Raw genomic sequence first — 22,708 nt, forward strand, 5'->3', positions numbered from 1 at the left:
CGTATTGCCCAGCCTGGTCTCGAACTCCTGGGTTCAAGTGATCCTTCCCTCTTGGCCTCTCAAAGTGCTGGGATTACAGGCCTGAGCCACGGTGCCCAGCCCTTAATTTATTTTGAAGGCTGGTGTAATATAAACATTAAAGGAAGGTGTAATATAAACTGCCACCCAGTATTGATTGTTTTAGTGTCTATAATGTTTGGATCCCACCTCCTGTCCAATTCTCATCCTCTAACACAAAAACAAAACCCAAAAAACAACTATCTACACACACACACACACACACACACACACACCCTCGGCTGGCCTGAGAGGTAAAAGAAACATCCCACAGGACCTGCGGAAAGAGCTCCTGAGGCACCTTGGAGCCTTTATTGTGTGCCATCACTGTATCCGGCACTATGAAGAGGGTACAATGATACACTAGCTAGTGGCTTCTGCAATCAAGCAGCTTACAAGAGAAAATTCAGCGGGGAGACATTTTTTCTGGTTGACAGATGTTGAAAGTATGAAGGTGTGGGAGCTTTGATCAGAGACTTGGTTTTTTTCAGTTTTTCCAGATAATAGAACACACGAGGTGAACTAATGAGACAGAAAGGTGAACAGATGGGCGAGGCTTGATTGCTGGGTTAGGAGGCACAGAAAGGCACAGAGGACAGAGGACTACCAGTCCTTGGCAGTACTCTACTGCTCCATGGCCACTACTTGGGTCCAGGGCTACATTCAGATCTGAGGTTAGATAGTAAGAATTGCTAACATTTATCCAGCGACCACATGTGCCAGTAATCAATCTAGGTGCCGTACATGTATTAACCCTTCTTCATAGGAAACCTATGAAAGTGTTATTTGATGAGGAGACTCGGGCATTCACAGGAAATCGAACGTGCCCAAGGTTTCACCCTAAACAGTGGTGGAGTCAGAATTTGAGTCCTGGCCACTTGCGAAGCCACCGACAATTCAGTGTGCTGTCCCCAGTGTCTGGGCTGACTTGGTGGGTTGGGAATGGCGGAGGAATGGGACACTTATTTTGGTAGGTAAATGTGGTTCAGAAGAAAGCCCTTCGTCTTTCTCCAAGCCTGAGCAATCCTTCTGGCGCAGGCAGTCCAGAGCAGAGCGCTTTGTGAGCCAGTTACAGGAGAAGTGCTGTAAGCCCCTTCCCACTAGATGGCAGCCCCTAAACCCACATACAAATCCTGGAACCTCCCTGGTCCCCATCTTCCAGGGCTGGGCTGCGGCTGAGGAACTGCGGGAGGTACACCCGCCGGGCGTCCAGAGGGCGCCGCCCCATCCGGGGGTCGCGGGAAGCTCCTAGGCCGGGTGGAGGGCGGAGGTGGACCGGGAGAGGCTGCTCCCTCGACTCTCGGCGCCCAGGGGAGGAGCCGGCGCGGAGCAGCCCCACCCGGGGCTCCCAGTCGGGGCCCGCCCTCACCGCCTGAACAGCCGCGGCCGCCGGGAGGGGAGGGGAGAGAAAGGCTGGGAAGGCTGCGCGGGCGCTGTCCGGGGCCCCGAGGGCGGGGGCCGGCAGCAGGTGCGCGGCGTGGACTACAAGTCCCAGCATGCCCGGCCGTCCTGACCCGGCCCCCGCCGCCGCTTAAAGGCTCCGGGAGCCGCAGCCGTCGGATCGCCGCGGCTTTCGCTTTGCTGCCCTGGGTGGGAGGGCGGGAGCGGCAGACTCGGCGGCCGGCTCTACCGGCGTCCCGGGTCGGGCAGCGCCGAGGGGCGCTCCTGGTCCATCTCTCCCGGCTCAGGGGTTCCTTGCCGAGGCGCCCGCGCCCCGGGCTCCCCGCCTCGGCCGCCGCGGCCCCGATGCCGAGGCATGGATAGAGCGGCGCTGCGCGCGGCGGCGATGGGAGAGAAGAAGGAGGGCGGTGGCGGGGGGGATGCGGCGGCCGCGGAGGGAGGCGCAGGGGCCGCGGCCAGCCGGGCGCTGCAGCAGTGCGGGCAGCTCCAGAAGCTCATCGACATCTCTATCGGCAGCCTGCGCGGGCTGCGCACCAAGTGCGCTGTGTCCAACGACCTTACCCAGCAGGAGATCCGGACCCTGGAGGTAAGGGGGTCGGGGACCCGGGCTAGGCTCGAGAAGCGGCCCGGACACCTCCCTCCGGGCCCCAGTTCACTCCTGGCCGAGTTGCATCCTTGAGCCCGCATCGCCCCCTTGGAGGCTTCCCCCTTGCTCCTGCACTCGCTGATGCGGCAGCCGGCGGACCCAGGACCAGCCCTCACCTTGGGCAGGATTTGTGGGGCGGGTGCGTGGTGGGAACTGGGATAGAGGCTCGAGGGGCCCGTGGGCCGGGTGGGCTGCGCGCGGACATCCCCTTTCCTCCCTTCTCCGCCCCCACCCCATTTCCAGTTTGCGGGGCCGCCGGACTCGTTGTCCCACTGAGTCACAAGCTGGACTTTTCCCTGTGTGACTGAGCCGAGCACCCGTGGGCCAGGGTGACGAAGGAGGTTCCCCTGAAGCGTGATCGCAGGCCTGCAGTCCCCTGTTCCCCTCACGCCCTAGACGCCGTCCTGTCCTTTCTTTTCCTCTCCTCCCAGGTCTTGTCTGCCGCTTTTCAAAAAGTGTTGCTGAAACTGCATTTTTGCTATTCAGGCGTTTGGTGCTTTCCTTTCACGTTGCCACGGAGGCTCGCTGCTTAAAATGTATTAATAATTACCCGCCGACTCCCTCTGCTTCCCCCCAAAGACTGGATTTTGGCTTAGGAAGGATTATGCTGGGGAAGCAAGCCTTTGGTGGGAAGATGACACTGTTTAAGGGGTTCTGATGGAGACAGCCTGGAGTGTAAAGAAGATGTAAGATATGCGGGCCTTCCTCTCTCAAATTATAGCTGGGAAGTATTAGAAGGATTTGGAAAAACCAGCCCGAGGGTTGTTGGGGCACCCTGTCCATACACAAATGAGGGCAACTAGTGGATTCCAAATGTGATTTGGGCCAGGGACGGGGCGGTGAAACGTCAGACCAGTTAATAGCTGCCCCATCTTGAACAAGGAACCTCTCACCATCTTGCCCTGCCACATCTGGCCTCCTGCAGGTCTGGGGATGTTTTGTTTTATTAGATCCTCAATTTCTCCTCCCCCTAAACCCTCCCCCCGCCCCTTATTGCTAATTGCCTCTGCCAGCTGTCATAAGGCCCTCTGTGATTGCGGTAATTATTACAAGACCAATCCTTCCTCCAGGCATGCCACAAGCCTGAATCCTTGTTTGATCCCAAATGCTCGGGGGTGCCTCTCCCTCAGTTTTATTTTCTTAAAAGCTATAAAACCACAGGACATTGGAAGAATACAGTCAGTGCTGGGTATTATTATTTTTTATTACAGTTGCTAAAGCTGTACTGACCAAGGCTTTGCTTAAAAAACAAACAAAACCCCCTACAGCCGGCCTTTCTGCATGCATGCTGCAGTTTTCCAAGTATTGAGAGAAACTGATTTTTTGAACACAGCTGAGTGTGTTTGCCCAGCAAAGTTCAGTTTTTAGGCTGACACAATAGGGGGCCTGTGAGGCTCAGTTCTGGGAGGAGGGGTCGCTGTCCGGCAGAGTGTGCGTGGTTGGACTGCGGTGTTGCTGGGTTTGGAGAATGCTCTCTGTGTTGGCCTCTGTGGGATTGTCCCCACGTTGCTCTGAAGTGCTCCTGGCTCCCAGAGTATGTATAGGAGAACCACTTGCTGTGCATTCTCTGGAATGGCCTTTTGTCCTACCCTAACTTCCAGAGTCCCTCATTTTGATGGCGGTGTGGCGTTCATGACACCCCAGAGCATCCAGCTATTTAAGCCTCGGAGCTGGTTTATTCAGTGGCTTCCCTCCTGAGTGTTTAGACAGTCATCCCTGGTGGCAGAGAACTCATCCGAAGGCCCACAGGGGATTTGCAGCTCCCTCTTCTTCCCACCGTGATGTGGATTTGGGTTCACCCACTTCCTGAAAAGGCAGGGCTTGGGTTGTTTTGGGGGATGGGAATTTAGACCCCTGGAGCTAGTTCCATGAGGCTGCCACCAGCTAGTTTGAATGAGTCACTTCATCCCAGAGGCCTCAGCCTCCTCACCTGCAAAACAAGAAGGCTGGAGTGGATCTTTGAGGGCTCTGGAAGCTCGAAATTCTCTGGGTTAGAGAATGAGACTTGGTTGGGTGAAATCAAATGTTTGTGATTGTTTTTATACTACCCCTGTTTAAGAATAACCCTCTTTAAGAAAGGTTCTAAAATACAGATTTACTGAACCCATAACATAGGGGTTAAGTTTATTATAAGAATCTTTGCCATAGGAGCAGCGTGGTGAACAGGAAGCTCTATGGCTTTCATATTGGGCCTGGGTTCTGTCTGTGTGACCTTAGGCAGGTCCCATGACTTCTGAATCTCAAGCTCTCCTGTACGTAAAATATGAACGAGACTGCTCACACCTGCAGCGTTTTGTCTGTCAGTCCATGCTGTTACTACCAAAAGAGTCTGCCTGGCAGCTTTGCCTAGGGAGGGTCCAGTAGCGTTTGTGGCACAGGCCACCAGTAGGGAAACAACCCCTGCTAGACCCTTGATAGGGAGACTTAACCCCTACTTCATGGATCAGGAAATCTGGATTTTAGGGAAAGGTACTTCTGCAGCTGCCTCTCATTTCATACAGGCGGGTGACACAAGCCAGGAAACAATCTCAGTAAGCTGGGTGGGGCCGTCCACCCCCAGCAGCTTGTTCTGGGGCCAGGTGGGCCAGTGGCAGTGTCCACTCCAGCGTTCTTTCCTGTTCTGTGGGCTCCCCACACACCAGCTCATAACCTCAGAGACTGTGCTTGCAACACTGGATTCCTGGCTTTTGAAGAAGGATCTGACCGGGCTTGGCCTGTGTAACTGTGTCAGATTTATCTAGAATCTTAGGAGCCCCAACTCACTCTGGCCTTCATTATATAAGCACTCAGTGGGAGAAGCAGCATGTGAGATGTCCGTGGAGGTCCCTGACCAGAGATGGGCTGCTGCTGCCTGAAATCGTGTTGTGATGGGGTGTGGGGGGTCAGCGTGTCTGGTTGCCTGGGGATAGATTTTCTCTGTGTCGTGGTCCAGTTTGTGTGGAAAAGGGTAGAAGGAGCTGACTTAACGTTTGCTGCCTATGTGCCCAGCAGCGTACCTGACTCTTCTCAATCTCACACACATTCCTGGAGATCAGCAGTCTTCATCATACACATTTTCCCTCTCTAAATAGAAAGGGAGGGAGGCACAATCTGAAACCAGAGTCTTAATCTGTAAACAGTTGTGAGGCTACTTCATCATGGCAGGACCTGGTGTTCTGTCTCTGCTAGACCCTCCTAGGGGTCTGAAAACTCCACCGAGCCAAACGGGAATGTTCTTATGCCCCAGATATGCTCACGGAGGGACACCTGGCCTGCCTCATAGCTGGGCCTGCAACCTATGCCAATAATAATTACCTTCATTCCTTTGAATCTGGCCAGTGCTGGGGAGACAAGGGTGTGTAGAAGCAGACACATGTTGCCTCATGGAGATGTATGTTCCAGGGACATTGTGACTTGCCCTTTCCTGCCAGCCTACTAGTACTTTCCAGAGACAGGCTGTGCCGTGCTGAGTCTCCCCACCTTGTATTCTTGTGGAGAAAAATCCCTCCTAAGCAAGCTGATGTGGAGAAAGGGGCTGAAGGACTTTGACCATCAGGCTTTGCTGGGGGAGGCGATGTTGGGAACTGTGGTAGGTGCAGAGTCAGGCTGTACTGGGAGGCAATGTTGGGAACTGTGGTAGGTTCAGTCTCTGCCCTTGGGCCGCTTTCCTGAGCAGCTGCCCTGGAGCCGCAAGGGGTCAGAAGGGAGGCCCTCCTGCCACCTGGAAAGTCAGAGAGACCTGGCCCTCACACAGCTCTGCTGTGGCAGAGGTCAGAGCCCTGCTCTGTGGGGGACCTGAGCTCTCCCTATGCCTCCCAGGAGCATCTGACGATGGAACTGCTGGGAGAGGGGAGGGGTGGCATGCCTGCAGATTGGGTCCTTAGGGTGTGTGGAGGCTCGTTCCCTGGACAGGCCTTTAGTTACTGTTGATGTGCTTACCTGGCTGGCTGCCACCTAGCAAGGGCTCTGAAGTAGGTGGGCTACTCTCCCAATCTGTGGGGTTTAAGGACACTTCTAGTCTAATGAAGGAGCCAGGCAGGGCACAGTAATGACTCTAGTATCACAGCTTGCAGGACCCTGCATTGGAAACCCCACTGAACCCTTGGTCCATCCAACCTCCTGTTTTTTTGTTTTTGTTTTTGTTTTTAGTCAGAGTCCCACTCTGTTGCCCAAGCTGGAGTGCAGTGGCATGATCTTGGATTACTGTAATCTCCACCTCTCAGGTTCAAGCAATACTGCCTTAGCTTCTGAGTAGCTGGGATTACAGGCATGCCTTACTATGCCCAGCTCGTTTTTGTGTTTTTAGTAGAGATAGGGTTTTGCCGTGTTGGCCAGGCTGGTCTTGAACTCCTGGCCTCAAGTGATCCACCCACCTTGGCCTCCCAAAGTGCTGTGATTACAAGTGTGAGCCACCTCCTGGTTTTCTAGGAAATATTCCCAGAGTCTTTGGGACTTCTACCAAGTCACAGGTCCCTGGCAGAAAGGAGACTGAAACCTGGTTTTCCTTTCCCAGCCAGCCACTGTCTCGAAGTGTGGCATTTGTCTGCTTCTGCTCTGTGGCCACAGTTGTAACCCTCTGGCCAAGTGGCTCCAGCCATCTCTGAAGAGATACAGAGCTGGGGCTCTGGCCCTTTTTGTGTCTGCTTTCACTTGGGTAACTTTTTCCCTAGTGAAACCTACCTCCCAAATGTTTCTCAGAGGCAGCCTAGAGGGGGACCTGCAGTGGCTGTGAGCCTGGGAGGGCTGGGTGGTGCTGGAGAGAGGTCTTATCAGATCTGCAGCTTGGGTTGATGTGGGTGCCAGGAGGTGTGGTTTGCTGCCTGCAGCTATGGGAATGCCTTCTTCCACGTCAGGGTTGTTTCCTCTTCTCGGAGTGGTCTGGGCTGCCTCAAAATCCAGGAAAGTGGCATTCTGCACCACAGGTATTCTACTCCTGCCCGCTGGATGTGTCTGGAGATGGACCATGCGGAGAAGCTGGCCCACGGTGGCAGTGTCTGCAATGCTGGGGAGAAGCAGCAAAGCCTGTGGCCAAGTCTCTCTAAGCTGTGCCTTTTAAAAAGGCTATCCTTCAGAATAGGCTGGGGTTGAGATATCTTTTTTACATTGAATTCAAAGGGAAAGCTGCATAGGTGCCTTTGGGGTTAGGGGAATGACCTTTGAGTAGAGAGAGCAGACACAGATGAGGAACGTGCTTGATCACCTGTTCTATGTTGAGCACTCCACTAGGCTCTCACCATATGTTGCACCTTAACATTCACAGTGATGCTATGAGGCTTTATCCTGATGCTGCAGATGAGGGAATTGCATCTCAAAGGGATAGAGAGACTGTCTCAGCAGGTGGTTGAACCCGGGTTGACTGGTCTTGTGGAGAACTTATGTTCAGAACTCCACAGCTGTCGCTATGTTGGGGAGATTCTGTGCAGGGCCGTGGTTGCTGAGACCAAGGAGATGGCCAGTAATAAAAAGAGCTGGGCTGAGGGCATTCCATGGCTCAGGTCTAGATGTTTGGGCTTCCTGGTGGTCACCCAGGCTGTGCAGCCTCAGGGTTCGGGCATGGGTCTGCTTCCCTAATGTCCAGGCCAGCACATCCTCAAAGACAGGACTGTCTCAGCACCATGATGCAGCTAGCTCTGCACTTGTCTCATTCTGAAAAAGGAGAAGCTGCCTAGAGATCAGCTTACTCATAATTTTTTAAATGGCTACCTGTCTTATTCTTTGTGAACAGTTCCTCTGATAAACAGTTCCTCTGATAAAGAAAGTTAAAGTATATTCTTTAACTTTCTACTTTTAATTAAAATATTTTAAAAATACATAATGATATATGTTCACTATAAAAAAAGAAAGTACTAGATGTACAACAGTGAAAATCACCCATAATGCCACCTCTCAGAGTTAATTCCCATGCACATTTTGTTGTATATTTTTCCTGCATTTGCATACAAATGTACATGTGTATATTTGTGACACATACCATGTGCATTGCCTTGTAAATGTCTTCTGTCTATATCAGCACATATACATATGCATCAGCACTATTAGTGGCTGCATTGTGTGGTCACACCACAAGTTCATCTAACCGGTTTCCCTGTGTGGACCATTCAGGCTGTTTCCAAGTCATGCTTTTATAAACCATGCTGCAACAAGTATCTTCCTAGAAGTGAGATTTGCCGGGTCAAAGTGTATGAATACATTTAATATCTGTCCTAGTCTTTAATATCTTTGTGGCATCATAAATCCCCCTCTCCTAAGCAGGAATGGCAGCCTTCATACATTTATCCCTTTGTCACTGCATCTGTAATCACACTGACGTCCAAGAGTTTAAAAAGGATGCTGGGGCTGGGTGCGGTGGCTCATGCCTGTAATCCCAGCACCTTGGGAGGCTGAGGCTGGTGGATAACTTGAGTCTAGGAGTTTGAGACCAGCCTGGGAAACATGTAAAACCCCGGCTCTACAAAAAATAGAAAATTGGCCATACATGGTGGTGCGCTTCTGCAGTTCTAGCTACTCAGGAGGCTGAGGTGGAGGATCGCTTGAGCCTGGGAGGTGGAGGTTGCAGTGACCTGAGATTGCACCATTGCACTCCAGCCTGGATGACAGAGCAAGACCCTGTTTAAAAAAAAAAAAAAAAAAAAAGGCTGGACATGGTCCTGTGGCTGAAGTTCTGGGATAAGTGTCAGAAACTATGGCTTCTAGTTTTGTGGTTGCTTCTGTCTGAGGTTCTGGGCTATGTGTCAGGCATTGTGGCTTCTAGTTTTTATGGTTACCTGTAGCAAAGGGGGGCCCCCAGGGCTGACCGATTAGAAGAAGGCCCTTTCCTTGCTCCAAGATAGCGGAGGGAGGGGCTGGATTTCAGGTCTCCGTGTCCAGGGACTGATCAGCTTTGGTAGTACATAACCATATGGTGAGTTCTTGATCACTTGAGGCTCATGAAAGTCATTTTGACTGCATCCTTGGTCGCATCCCTAACTACAAATACTGATCATAGTGCTATTTGGGGTGCCTGGCTTTGGGGATGATTTAGTAGAGTTGTGGCTTCCTAGGGCTGCAGAGGGTCTTGGAATTTCCATCTGGTTCAGCCCTCTCATCTTCAGTTTCCAGGTGAGGAAACTGAAGGCCTGAGGGAGAACTGACTTGCCAGGAACCCCTGTTAAGGACAATTAACAAGGGGTGGTTATTAAAGGAGCACTGAGTTGGGCGTCAGACCTGGAGGCCCACACCCTTGATTAAGACATTATACCACCTTGAGCCTGGCCTGTTGACTGAGAATGAGCCACTCCATCCTCCTCTGATTGTGGGGTCTTGCCCTCAAGGGGTTTCCTGCAGGAGAAAGCAAATGGGTTTGCTTTCCTAGCTCTGTCCCAATGCCTTAGGGACCCTGAGGACTGGAGAGATTGTTGGAGAGCCATCTGGGGTATGTCATGGGTGGGCCTTTTTTTTTTCTGTTTTTTTTTTTTTTTTTTTTTTTTGAGATGGAGTCTTGCTCTGTCGCCCAGGCTGGAGTGCTGGAGTGCAGTGGCACGATCTCGGCTCACTGCAAGCTTCGCCTCCTGGGTTCACGCCATTCTCCTGCCTCAGCCTCCTGAATAGCTGGGACTACAGGCGCCTGCCACTATGCCCGGCTAATTTTTTGTATTTTTTAGTAGAGATGGGGTTTCACTGTGTTAGCCAGGATGGTCTCGATCTCCTGACCTCATGATCCGCCCACCTCGGCCTCCCAGAGTGCTGGGATTACAGGCGTGAGCCACCATGCCCGACCGGGTGGGCCTTTTTTGAAGGTCAGTCTGCCCAGTGGGCTGGCTCAGCCCGAATGAACGATCTTGAATCCCTGGAGTTGTCTGTGTACTTTTTTTTTTTTTTTGAGACGGAGTCTCGCTCTGTCGCCCAGGCTGGAGTGCAGTGGCCGGATCTCAGCTCACTGCAAGCTCCGCCTCCCGGGTTTACGCCATTCTCCCGCCTCAGCCTCCCGAGTAGCTGGGACTACAGGCGCCCGCCACCTCGCCCGGCTAGTTTTTTGTATTTTTTTTAGTAGAGACGGGGTTTCACCATGTTAGCCAGGATGGTCTTGATCTCCTGACCTCATGATCCGCCCGTCTCGGCCTCCCAAAGTGCTGGGATTACAGGCTTGAGCCACCGCGCCCGGCCGTCTGTGTACTTTTAAGGGCTTCTCATCCTTGCATCAAAAGATCTCTTGGAAATTAGGTAGGAAAACCTTAACTTTTGTGGGGCCCTGTGTTTGTCTTAAAAGTTCATGCACATGGCCAGGTGTGGTCGCTCACACCTGTAATCCTATCCTGAATCCCTTGAGTCAAGGAGTTTGAGACCAACCTGGACAAGATAGTGAGACCCTGTCTCTACAAAAAATAAAATATTAGCCAGGGGTGGTTTCGCACACCTGTAGTCTCAGCTACTACGGTGGCTGAGGTGGGAGGAGCACTTGAGCCTGCACTGAGCTGTGATCTCACCAATGTATTCCAGCCTGGGCCACAGAGCAAGACTCTGATTCAAAAAAACAAAATAAACAAACAAAACCAACAAGAAAAATTCTTGCAGATTTTGCATTCTGTCCCACTATCCATTGATTTTCATGTCAAAACAATGTCAGAAATTCTTTACAATTCCTTCCAGAAGGAGTATCCTTTTAATCTAGTGCACACATGTCTAGTCTTTTGGCTTCCCAGGGCCACATTGGAGGAAGAATGCTCTTGGGCCACACATAAAATACACTAATGCTAATGATAGCTGATAAGCTTAAAAAAAAAAAAAAAAGTCTGTGCGTAATTTTCATGATACCCACCACCACAGATAGGCGGAAAAGTCCTTGTAGTCAGGGGGTTGGACACGGCTGATCTAGTGTCTTGGCATCCATTTTGGCTTTCTCCCTGATTCCAGAATGCAGGTAGAGATGTAGAGACGAGCTCTCAGGACAGCTGTTGAGATAGAAAAATTCGTTGTCATTTATTCCTAGGCACAGCTGTTTGTCATTTGCATTGAAAAAGTCTCTGTTCAAACTGCTGTCACATATAAAATCTATTTATATAAGTCTATATTTTTCTGTTGTCTTGGCCTTGGTGGGCAGTAGTGTGTTTTAACCGAGCAAACTCTCTTTCCAAATAGTGAAGCTGAAGTCAGCCTACCTGCTTGCCATTTTTCTTCCCCTTCCATTTTTCTAACCTCAGGATAATTGTAAGAATGAATTAAGATTTGTGTTTGAGGCCGGGCACAGTGTCTCAGGGCTGTAATCCCAGCACTTTGGGAGGCAGAGGTGGACATATTGCTTGAGATCAGGAGTTCGAGACCAGCCTGGGCAACATACTGAGACTCTGTCTTGTATAATTAAATTAAAATTTCAAAAAAGAAGAGAAAAAGACCTGAGTTTAAAATTAAAAAAAAAAAGGGGGGAAAGTGTAATGCAAAATGTGGACTATGCCAGCTGTGATGGGGAAAAATAATTTTTCATACAGCATTATCTATAGACTTGTATTAGCAGTATACTGGTCGTAAGCATTTTGCTTTCCGCAAATATGATGAGGTAAGCTACTTTAAAGGGTGGTGGGGCTTTCTTCCACGTGGCTCCTGGAGGTGTTGAGTCCCAGTTTAGCCAATTAATTTGGGTTTAGCTTTGATATGGATAAGGGAGACCAGCTTCGTTCATGGTGCACACACAGTTTTGCCAATAAGAAAAAAAAAAGCAACCTGTATGTTCTTACACATTAGGTGCTATCTGGAGAACTCCCACCCCTCCCCCACCAATACCGGGCCCTCCCCCACCAAGACCTGGCCCTTCTGAAGTCTCAGTGCAGCTTTTCTGTATCTCACACTGTACTCTGCAAGATGCTTCTGTGAAAGAAAGTTGTGCTGCATCAGCCATCTCCCTCCTGAAGATCCCTGTGGATAAGGATTTGTGTTTTAAAGGTTCTGAGAAGTCCTGCAGCAGCAGTTCTCAAACTTATTTGTCCAGGGGATCTTTTCTTCCACTGAACGTAGTTGGGGAGACACGGCCTTAAGCCTTGAGCAGAGAAAGAGACAAGAAACTGTTGGCTCACTTACAACCAAGCGTTGTGTTTATATTTTAGGTTTTTATGAAACTGAGGTGCTGTTTGAGGTTCCAAATAAAATTGGGTGGGTTGAAGAGAGGCTGGTATCCCTGAAGACTTAGCCAGCCATGAGACGTTGCCTTTTGTTGAAGGAGGTGCTTTACAAAGGGAAATAGGGTGTCTACTGGGCATCACGTTAGCACTTAAATACATGTATCACTGAATCCGTCTAACAAGAAGAGGAAACTTGCCCAGAGAGGTGTGCCCGCCCGCCTGCCTGCCTGGAGTTCGCATTTCCTGCCTCCTCCTGGCCCTGGTGTTAAGGGCATGGTCTGCTCAGGGTCTACCAGGAACCTCAAGATCCCCTTGGTGGGCAGAAAACAATCCAAGAGAAATGCAGATGGCTGTGGCTGCATTTGAGCCTGGGCTGCAGGGGGTTAGGGGAGAGGGCTGGGCTGCAGATGAGGAATGCTTTTTAAAATGAAAAAGGAAATGCTGGCTCTGAATGGAAAGGAAAGGAAGCAGCTTCCTGTTTCTGGTGGTGGCTCTTTGAAAGGAGGAGCTCTTTCTGGCCTCTTGGCCAATGGAGGCCTGGGCCGGCTGGGGCCACTGTAGGTGTGCTGGAGTCGAGGCTCCCACACCGCTGCCTGAGGTTTCAGAAAGAGAGCGCTGGTTCCACCCCGTTTCATTTTCCCCGTTCGCTGAGTCAAATGGATGTATGTGGTTTCCAAAACGAATATCTATACCTGTTACAAAATGGATGTGTCATAATAGCTGACATTTACTTTTATGGCAAGTTCGCTTTGGGCCTGGCCCCCTTGTTAAGCTTTATGTAGCATTTACTTCTCACAACACCTTTGTGAGGAAGGTCTTCTCGCTGTCCCCATTTTACAGATGAAGAAACTGAGGTGCACAGAGGTTAAATGACTTTCCCAGAATCACATAGCTAAGGAGAGACTGAGCTGTGACTTGAACCCCGGAAGTCTTAATTCCTTGCCTTTAACACCGAACTTGGATTTGCAAACTCCTCTCTCCTCCAGCTGGAAAATCTTTTAGAATAGGATAATCTTGAAGACTCTAATTACCTTTGTCTTGGCTCTGGGGGTAGCCCCAAACCCTGAGCCAGGCCACAGTGATTCCTTGGTGTGTAGGGGCTAAGGGAAAACCTTGCTTTTTGTCCCTTGAAGGTTTACTGAAAAATTCACTCACAACATATAGATGACTAAGAGAAATGGCATATGAATTGATTCTCCCTGGTGTATCACAGAATCACAGAGCAATTACTTAATATCCCAATGGGACCCAGCTATTTCTTTGAATGATCCTAAGAGATAGACATTATCTTGTGAATGGGTCTCTTAGGCTGTGGTTGCATTTTTGGTGTTTTTTCCTGCAATAGATAATGAGATAACAGTGAGGGGAATGAAAAACAATCCTTGTCCCTGGTGGGTCCATCTGGTCTTTTTATAGATAGAGGAAAAGTCTCTTTCAGTGTCTGTTAATCTCTAAGGGCCTAAATGCTCTAAGTTTAAAATGTTTATTATATCAGAGAGCTATGTTTTGAGGTCAAGTTCCCTGTGCTCCATCAGGTGAAATGCCTAGGTCTGAATTTATGTTTTTCTTTTTCTTGTTTTTTTTTTTTTTTTTTTTTTTTGAGATGGAGTCTTGCTCTGTCGCTCCAGGTTGGAGTCCATTGGTCAGTCTTGGCTCACTGCAAGCTCCGCCTCCCAGGTTCATGCCATTCTCCTGCCACAGCCTCCTGAGTAACTGAGACTACAGGTGCTTGCCACTACGCCCGGCTAATTTTTCGTTTTTGTATTTTTAGTAGAGACGGGGTTTCACTGTGTTAGCCAGGATGGTCTCGATCTCCTGACCTCGTGATCCGCCTGCCTCGGCCTCCCAAAGTGCTGAGATTACAGGCGTGAGCCACCACCGCGCCCCGCCGTATTTTTTTTTTTTTTAACTTTATCATGGAAAGGTTTAAACTTGTACAAAAGTAGAGAGAATGTTGTGACCACCTCTGTGTAGTGATTCCCCAGCTTCAGCAATAACCAGCTGTGGCATGTTTTATATATATATATATACATATATATATATATTTTTTTTTTTCCTGAGATGGAGCCTGGCTGTGTTGCCCAGGCTGGAGTGCAGTGATGAGATCTCAGCTCACTGCAGCCTCCGCCTCCTGGGCTCAAACAATTCTCCTGCCTCCCAAGTAGCTGGGATTATAGGCAAGCACCACCATGCCCAGCTAATTTTCTTATTTTTAGTAGAGACGGGGTTTTACCATGTTGGCCAGGCCAACTCGTGAGTTCAAGCAATTTACCCACCTTGGCCTCCCAAAGTGCTGGGATTACAGGCGTGAACCACCGTGCCTGGCCTGTGGCCAATCCTGAGTGATCTAGGGTATTTATGCTCTGTTTTGGCAATGGTGGCCCTGGGCAGTTCGTCTCTAGGAAGCAGAGTGACCCAGGCCGGTCATCCAGCCCTCCGCTTCCAGGCTGAGCTATACCTGTCTCAGCAGACTGGGAGGAATCTCTATGTTTTCCTGTGGAAAGGCATCTTGATTATTTTCTCCTCAGCTTGCTCTGGCTTCTGGCAGCAGGTACATTGCAAAGTGTCCATCTCACTATCTAACCTGAGTCTACTGCTGCACCTAAAACCTGTTCTCGGACAGTTGAGTGCTTTCCCTCTCCCTATAGTCCTGCCAGAGACTGAGATGAGAGTCTTTAACAAAGCGGGGCCCCCAGACCCAGCAGAATCCCACTGTGCATGTCCTGATTTCCAGTCCACTCTTGTCCATGCCTCTAGTCTCTGTTCCCTTCCTTTTCCTTGTTGCTTGTTCCCATTATGAGATAAGTGTATTTCAGCTAACATTGATTGAGCTTCACTGCGTGTGGGCCCTGGAAAGAAGAACTGGTGAGTACAGGAAGGTGCTGTTCTCTGGGTGCCCCAGGGCATACCCTGATTTCTTCGGTTCCAGCCTGGAACCTGGATCCAGCACCTGTAAAAGGCTTCCTTGCCCTTTCCGGCTCTTCTCTCGAGGCTCTGCACAGTTGTTCCTGAAGCCTGGCTTTGCTGACTGCTTTCTCATTTCTTTTCTCCATGGTCTTTTGATCCCAGCAGGTAGTTTTGTTTTGGTTGGTTGTGTTTTGTTTTGGCTTTTGCTATGTTCTCTTGCAAGCATTTCTGAGGTGCCGAGTCACTTTTTGCTGACTGTTTCAGTCTCCGAGTTTGGCCTCCACAGCACAATTGTGATGTCGCTATGGGAAGGGGCCCCTCAGGCACTTGGTAGGACATTGAGGTGTACATTGAGGGCACCAGGATATGCGGGGACTCTGGGGTGGGGATGCCATATTTATATTCTGACTCCATTCCTTGCCAGCTATGTGACCTTGGGCGAGTTGTTTAGCTCTCTGGACCTCACTTTTCTTGTTAGTTAAAAGGCGGTAAGAGTAGGTTAATTTTGGATTCTTTTGAGAACTAGGATACAGAAGGAGTGCTGGACAGTGTCTGGTCCTTAGAAGGAGTTCAGTGCTTCTACTACCGCCTCCCCCCCCACCCCATTTCATGTAGCATTACTCCAAAACACTTTTCCATGTTTCCCTGTTATCTTCCTTTTGGTCATTTTAGTTGCCACATGTTAGTGTATCTAGTGGATCTACTGTAATTTGGCAAACCATTTTCCCTGTTATTGGACATTTCAGTTGTTTCTAGATGTCTGCATTTATAAACAATGTGAATGGAGTAGTTTGTATACAGGCACTTTATTTTTGTTCCTATTCTGAATTCGTTTTCTTGGGATAATTCCCAGGAATGGAATTACTGGGTCAAGGAGCATGGAGATGGAGTGTGTGTGTGTGTGTGTGGTGTGTGTGTGTGTAAGACTTGCCAAACTGTTCTTCCATTTTTTTTTTTTTTTTGAGACGGAGTATCGCTCTGTTGCCCAGGCTGGAGTGCAGTGGCGTGATCTTGGTTCACTGCATCCTGCACCTTCTGGATTCAAGTGATCCTTCTGTCTCACCCTCTTGAGTAGCTGCGATTACAGGTGCACCACTACGCCCAGCTAAGTTTTGTATTTTTAGTAGAGACGGGGTTTCGCCATATTGGCCAGGCTAGTCTCAAACTCCTGACCTCAGGTGATCCACCCACCACGACCTCCCAAAGTACCGGGATTACAGGTGTAAGCCACCACACCTAGCCCCTCCATTTAAGTCCTTTTGAATGATGGCTGTTTTAAAAATTGTACTCCCGGGTGAGTATCTCATATTTTTTACAATTCTTTCTGACCTTTGTACCTTTCTTCTTCTCTCCTTTATTCTCTCCATTTTTCGACCGTGTTAGATATTCCTCATCTTGAATTTGCTATTGATTTTCTCTTTTGTCCATTCATTCAGTGACTTTTTTTGTTTTTTTTTCCTGTCCCCCAGGCTGTAGTGCAGTGGCACAATCTTGGGTCACTGCAACCTCTGCCTCCTGGGTTCAAGCGATTCTTGTGCCTCAGCCTCCTGAGTAGCTGGGAGCACAGGCACGCACTACTATACTCGGCTAATTATTGTATTTTCAGTAAAGACAGGGTTTTGCCATGTTGGCCAGGCTGGTCTCGAACTCCTGGCCTCAAGTGATCTCCCTGCCTCGGCCTCCCAAAGTGCTGTAAAGGCGTGAGCCACCACGCCAGGCCCACTCAAGTGACTGTTGAGCCTCTGCTATGTGCCAGGCACTGTTTTAGGCACTGAGGAAGGAGCAGGAAAGAAAATAGAGGGCTTCCTTTAGTAGAAAGAGAAAGATAATAAACATACCAAATAGACATGCTCTCAGAAGAAAACTGGAAGTGGGTTAGAGAGAGGCAGGAGTATGGAGGAGGTGACTTCTTTAGATGGGGTGATTGGGAAAGGCCTTCCCAGAGAGGGTGACTTTTGAGCTAAGTCTTGAAAGATGAGAAGGCCACTGTAGCCTGGAGGAGTGTTCCCAGCAGAGGGACTGGCTTGTGCAAGAGCCTTGAGGCAGAATCGAGCTTGGTGTGGTCAAGGGCCAGGAGAAGGCTGGTGTGCCTGGAACACGGTGTCAGGGGAGGATGGTTGGCGTTGGGGTCAAGGAGGTAGGCAGGGGCATGGGGCTGTGTTTTCAGTGCTGGGCCCCAGGAGAGAATTAATGCACCAACTCAACAAACAGGTGTCCTCCCGCTTCCCCCTCCACCCTCCTGGCCGGGTTTCATGCCAGGCACTGTTCTGGAATATAAGAGTGAATGAGAGGTGTATTGTGCTCCAGAAAGCCAGCTTAGTGGGGGAGTTTGTGGATGAGTAAACCCGTAGAAGGTGCTGGTGAGGTGTGAATGAAGGCTCATCAGGCCATGCAGCTGACTCATCTCTGCACTGAGGTGTGTAGGGACTTGGGAAATGTGTCTTGATTTGCAATGAGCTGTGCTCTATGCTGCCAGCCTTCACCGTGGTAACTGAAACTCAGTTCTCTGATGTAAAGCCTGGCAGTCCCGGCCTGCTTGGTGGCACATGGACCCTGCCAGGGAAGGGGTCCTCAGACTTGAGGTTGCTAGCTCAGATGTGGGGCTGCCGATACCAGGTATGAGTGTCTAGGCACCCAGTTATGGGAAACAAGCCCAAGAGACAGCCATGGGAAACCCCCTTCTTACTGAGCTGCCTGCCCTGCCCCTTTCTCCCCTGACTGCAGACTCTGATTTGTGGTTCTGGTTAGGAATGTAGACTTCGGGACATTGTGCTCCTCATGGGTTTCTTCCTGTAGGATGGGGCAAGAAGGGGTTATGAGATCGAGCAGATACTTCTGGGAGTCTAGAGTGTACTCACCTAGCGAGGTGTGGACCTCACGGCAATGCCTGGAAATAGCCTGGTGGAAGATGTTGGCACCATTTTGTTTGGGGGAGGCTGAATGACTAATAAGCCCCAAGGGGGTCTGATGTCATTGAGTTAGGGGCCTCCTTTGACCAGGGTTAACCAGCACCTTGGGTTCCTTGCATGTAAGCTTGTTGCTATTAAATAAATGGAAAGTGGGCCGGGCCCTGTGGCTCATGCCTGTAATCTCAGCACTTTGGGAGGCCGAGGTGGGCAGATTGCCTGAGGTCAGGTGATCAGCCTGGACAACATAGTGAAACCCCATCTTTACTAAAAGTACAAAAATTAGCTGGGTGTGGTGGTGGGTGCCTATAATCCCAGCTACTCAGGAGGCTGAGGCAGGAGAATCGCTTGAACCTGGGAGATGGAGGTTGCAGTGAGCTGAGATCATGCCACTGCACTCTAGCCTGGGCAACAGAACGAGACTCCATCTTAAAATGAAAATAAAAAAATAAATAAATGGGAATGGAAGGCCAGAATCCTGGGAATATATTAATAATAACTCAGGGCCCTATCCCTTCCTCCCACAGTTATGGCTAATGTGAAGTGGACCTGCCCAGATTTTTTGAGACAGGGTCTCACAGTGTTTCCCAGACTGGAGTTCCGAGGCACCATCATGGCTCACTGCAGCCTCTGTCTATCTCTCTGGCTCACCTTCAGCCTCCCAAATAGCTGAGACCACAGGTGTATGCCACCTTGCCTAGCTAGTACCCAGGTTTAAGGCAGCAAGATTCTGACAGCAGTTCTCTCAGTTAACTTCTCAGTGATGATAACTTTATGAGCCCATGTAGGTGATGAAATAAGGTGCAAAAGTCCCACAGTCACTGGTGGAGCTGAATTGTCTGCATTTCCATTTGTGTTCATTTTATTGCCCTCTTTAGAAATTTGCTTGATCTTGGGTCTTGTTCAGGGCAGAAAGAGATCATACAAGGCTTTGGTAATGCTTAGCACTTTAGAAGAAGTAATGCTGGGTGGAAATGGATTTGGCAATCTCTTTTTTCGCATCATTGAAATGGGAGTCTCTCACAGTTGGAGACAGGATGAAGCAACAACGTCTGGGGATCTGGATTAACAGGTGGCCATTCGCAGAAAGGAGGCTGCAAAGCAAGAGGTGGGGGCTTCTGACTGAGCAGGAAGGTGGGAGAGGAGCATCCTTGTGAGGAGCAGCCTGCAGGGCTGGGGTTTGGGCAGCAGGTGGGCAGAGGACTTTATCTGATCATCTCAAAGAATTTTGCCTCTGCTTGGAAGGGTTCCGGCTACAAAGACAACGTAGCAGGTAGTGCTTGGGTCTGATGGTGACAGGCACAGTGGTATTTTAAATGCTGGTGGTACATTTTAGGAGAAAGAAGGTGATGAGTCCCTGGGGTGGGTCCCTGTGGTGTCCCTGACTCAACGTGGCACAGGGGACAGAGTAGAACGAGGGAGAATCCATCAACGAATGGAAACTTGTCTTTTCAGGGGACAGGAACTTTTTTTTGTGTGGTTGGCTTGGTGGCTTATGAGGAGAGGTGAACATTTGAGACAAAACCCCAGGCCACTCTTCCAACTGCATCTTTGACAGTTTTGAGAATTTTAGGAAGTAGTTAAAAAAAGAAAAAGAGAAACCAAAAGTCAAAGACCTCGTTTACTTGCAATACCTGTGTACAGCCAGCCATGTGGGCTGCAATCAGCCGTGTGTCTAGAGGAAACTTCTTCACTTGCATCCCTCCCACCTAGACCCCTAAACCAGAGGGGGCTTCTGACTATTCTTAGAAGAAGACTTAGGTGGCCTCAAATGACCAGACCTTGTCTCGAGCATCTAACAGCTTAGGCTAAACTTCCTCTCTGGCCCTGTTTGGTTTAAGCAGTTTCCTGGTCTGGCAGGATTCGTTATCTTAGCACCCAACTTGTCAAAACCCTGGTCCTACTTGTCATAGCAAACGGGCCCCTGTCACCCTGTGGCTGCAAGCCAGGCAATGCTTATGTTCCGAAAGTCAGATCTGGTGTTCTTACGATAAAGCTATGCTGGGCCATGGATGGCTTCTATCTTTGGATATAAGGATGGGAGGATGAGCAGCACCTCATGCTGGGTAAGAGCACAGGTTCTGGTGGTTGACAGCCTGGATTCAGACTGCACTGCCTTTCTGGCTAGCTGTGTGTCTTTGGGCAAGTTGCTTACCCTTTCTGAGCAATAGTTTCCTCATCTGTGCAATAGGGATTATAATGGGGTCGTTTTTCATAGTAAGTAAGATGAGCCATGGAAAAACACAATGCCTTGTGCAGAATGAGAATATTTTTATATTACAATATTACTATTTATTTTCTCGACAAGTGTTTAATTAGCACCCATTAGGGACTGGGCACTATTCTTAGTTCTGGGAAAAATAGCAATGAACAAAATGGACACAAATGTAGACCTTGTGGAACTTACGCTTTAGTGTTGGGTGGAGACATTCAGATGACAAGTAAATAAGTAAAGCCTGGAGCAGTGTCACACACCTGGAATCCCAGTTACTTGAGAGGCTGGGGCAGAAGGATCACCTGAGCCAGAGTTCAAGACCAGCCTGGGCAACATAGCGAGATTCTCATCCCTAAAAATACCACACACACACTAAGGAAAATGTGTTATCTGTTAAGTGGTAAAATTGCTTTGGAGAAAGTGAAAGCAGGGAGGGGTGCCTAGATGGTGGTATAATTTTAAGTGAGGGATCAGGATGGGTTTGCAGAGGAGGTGATATTTGAGTAAAGACCCCAAAAGGGTAGAGAAGGGCTCCACGGGGATACAGCTGGAAAAGAGCTTTGGAAGCCGAGGAACAGCTCACATGGAAGCCGAAGGGGAGTGAGCCCGGGTTGTTGGAAAACCCTGGGGCCAGGGGTGAGGCCACAAGGGGCCCTGGGCGTGACATTTTGGGAGGTGCTTGCTCTCCAGTTCTCACTGCACTCACGGGACTCTGAGCACAGGTGTGAAGGAGGAAAGAGTAATGAGAAGAGAAGGTGGTGAGAGGTGCTGGGTTTATGTGGGCTCTGTGTCCATCCTGTAGAATCCACAGGGGATTTTGGAATTTGTGTCTTACTAAAAAATGGAGTTTGGGGGCTGGCACACTAACCTACTGACTTACAGAAAGTTACTTTCTGACTGCGTGGGCAGGTGACAGAGCCCTGGCCTGGGGCAGGCTGAGGCTCTGCCACTCACTGAGGGCATCAGGTGGGTGAGCCACGTTTATTCATCCAGCAGCTTTTACAGAACTCCCATGGCAGAAGATCGTGCCAGTACCTGCCTGGTATTACTCTCTTCATCTATGACATGAGGACAGCGATGCCCTTCCGTCCACTCCATCCTTCCAGGGGTGTTCCTCCTGAGGCAAGAATGCAATAGAAAAGCAAAGCAGAATGTATGAGGCTATTTGCGTTATCCATAATAAAGAAAAAAATGAAAACAAGATAGCTGTCCAGTGGTAAGGGGAGGTTTGGCAGACCATGGCACAGGACACGATGGGTGGGTCGTCACACGCACAGATGTCAATTGCAGAGGCTGGGTAAGAACACGAGCATATTCATACTGTTACATCGAGGGAAAATACACAGTATTTAAGATTGCATGTGTGTGGCATTTGTAGTCCTGTAAATATGTGATGATATGTATGCAGATGGGGAAAACTATAAGTGAAACTGAAATGAGTTATGTGTGGTGGGACTGTTTTTCTTTTGGAAAAATTAGTTTATTATTGCCCTAATTGCATTCCTTCATTTATTTTTTATTTTATTATTTGTTTTTGAGACGGAGTCTCGCTCTGTGGCCCGGGCTGGAGTGCGGTGGTGCGATCTCCACTCACTGCAAGCTCCGCCTCCCAGGTTTACGCCATTCTCCTGCCTCAGCCTCCCATGTAGCTGGGACTACAGGCGCCCGCCACTGCGCCCGGCCATTTTTTTGTATTCTTAAGAGAGACAGGGTTTCACTGTGTTAGCCAGGATGGTCTTGATCTCCTGACCTTGTGATCCACCCATCTCGGCCGCCCAAAGTGCTGGGATTACAGGTGTGAGCCACCACGTCCGGCCTCCTTCATTTATTAAAGTAATGAATATTTGAGTGCCTACTAGCTATCAGGCTCTGAGAAGGTGCTTGGGTAGAGCAGTGGACTGGACTGCACGGCCCCTGCCCCTGGGAGACCATGCTCAGTGAGCGATTCTTGAGTTCCCACCCCTTCTCAGCACTCAAGGATTGAAGTCTAATGAAGTGGTGCAAATTCAAACTTTCCGGAACAAAACAGAGAGTTGGTCCTCCAGGTACTCTGCAGGGTGCTTGTTGAGCCAGTCCCAGATTTTGCTGAGAAACAGGGAAGTTTCCAGAGTTGCCACCCCCTCCTGAGGGTAGAGAGCTCAGGGGTAGAGCTGGCTTGGCACCAAAAGGGCCACCTGAGTCTTGGCTGCTGGGACTTGAGCAGTGCTGGGGCGCTGCCAGTGAGCTGTGATTCCACCTTCTCAGGGAGCACCCCTGCCCTTTTGACTGTGGTGCCCTTGGTATGAGGGATTGTCCCAGGAAGGAGACAGCAGCTGTGGGTTCATCTCCTAGGTGCCCAACACTCACAGGGTCCACACTGCCCGTGATGTGCCCTGGGAAGCCCATGGTTGGCTCAGAAGGACTGAAATGTTGGCCAGCCACAGATGATTCCTGCTGCCGCCACTCTGGAGAAAAGCCCTCTGGCTGTTTGGATGATGGTGGTGGTGATGAGGACATTTGTAACTATAGC

General features: G+C 49.7%; 1 protein-coding gene across 6 annotated transcripts in view; it reads left to right on the top strand.

Annotated features, from left to right (window-relative positions):
* Window positions 1-1,319: 1,319 nt before the first annotated feature.
* Window positions 1,320-22,708, top strand: part of KSR1 (kinase suppressor of ras 1) — a 177,247-nt gene continuing 155,858 nt past the window's right edge. For 3 of the 6 annotated variants that reach the window (XM_033184347.1, XM_033184351.1, XM_033184355.1), the window contains exon 1: window positions 1,320-2,044. In XM_033184347.1, the coding sequence (XP_033040238.1) occupies window positions 1,814-2,044 (231 nt within the window). In that variant the 5' untranslated portion in view covers window positions 1,320-1,813. The remainder of the gene's footprint in view (window positions 2,045-22,708) is intronic. The other 3 variants (XM_033184349.1, XM_033184352.1, XM_033184350.1) reach the window with 3 other exon arrangements.

The sequence above is a fragment of the Trachypithecus francoisi genome, unplaced genomic scaffold (genome assembly GCF_009764315.1).
Source record: "Trachypithecus francoisi isolate TF-2019V2 unplaced genomic scaffold, Tfra_2.0 Lachesis_group20, whole genome shotgun sequence".
Lineage (NCBI taxonomy): Eukaryota > Metazoa > Chordata > Mammalia > Primates > Cercopithecidae > Trachypithecus > Trachypithecus francoisi.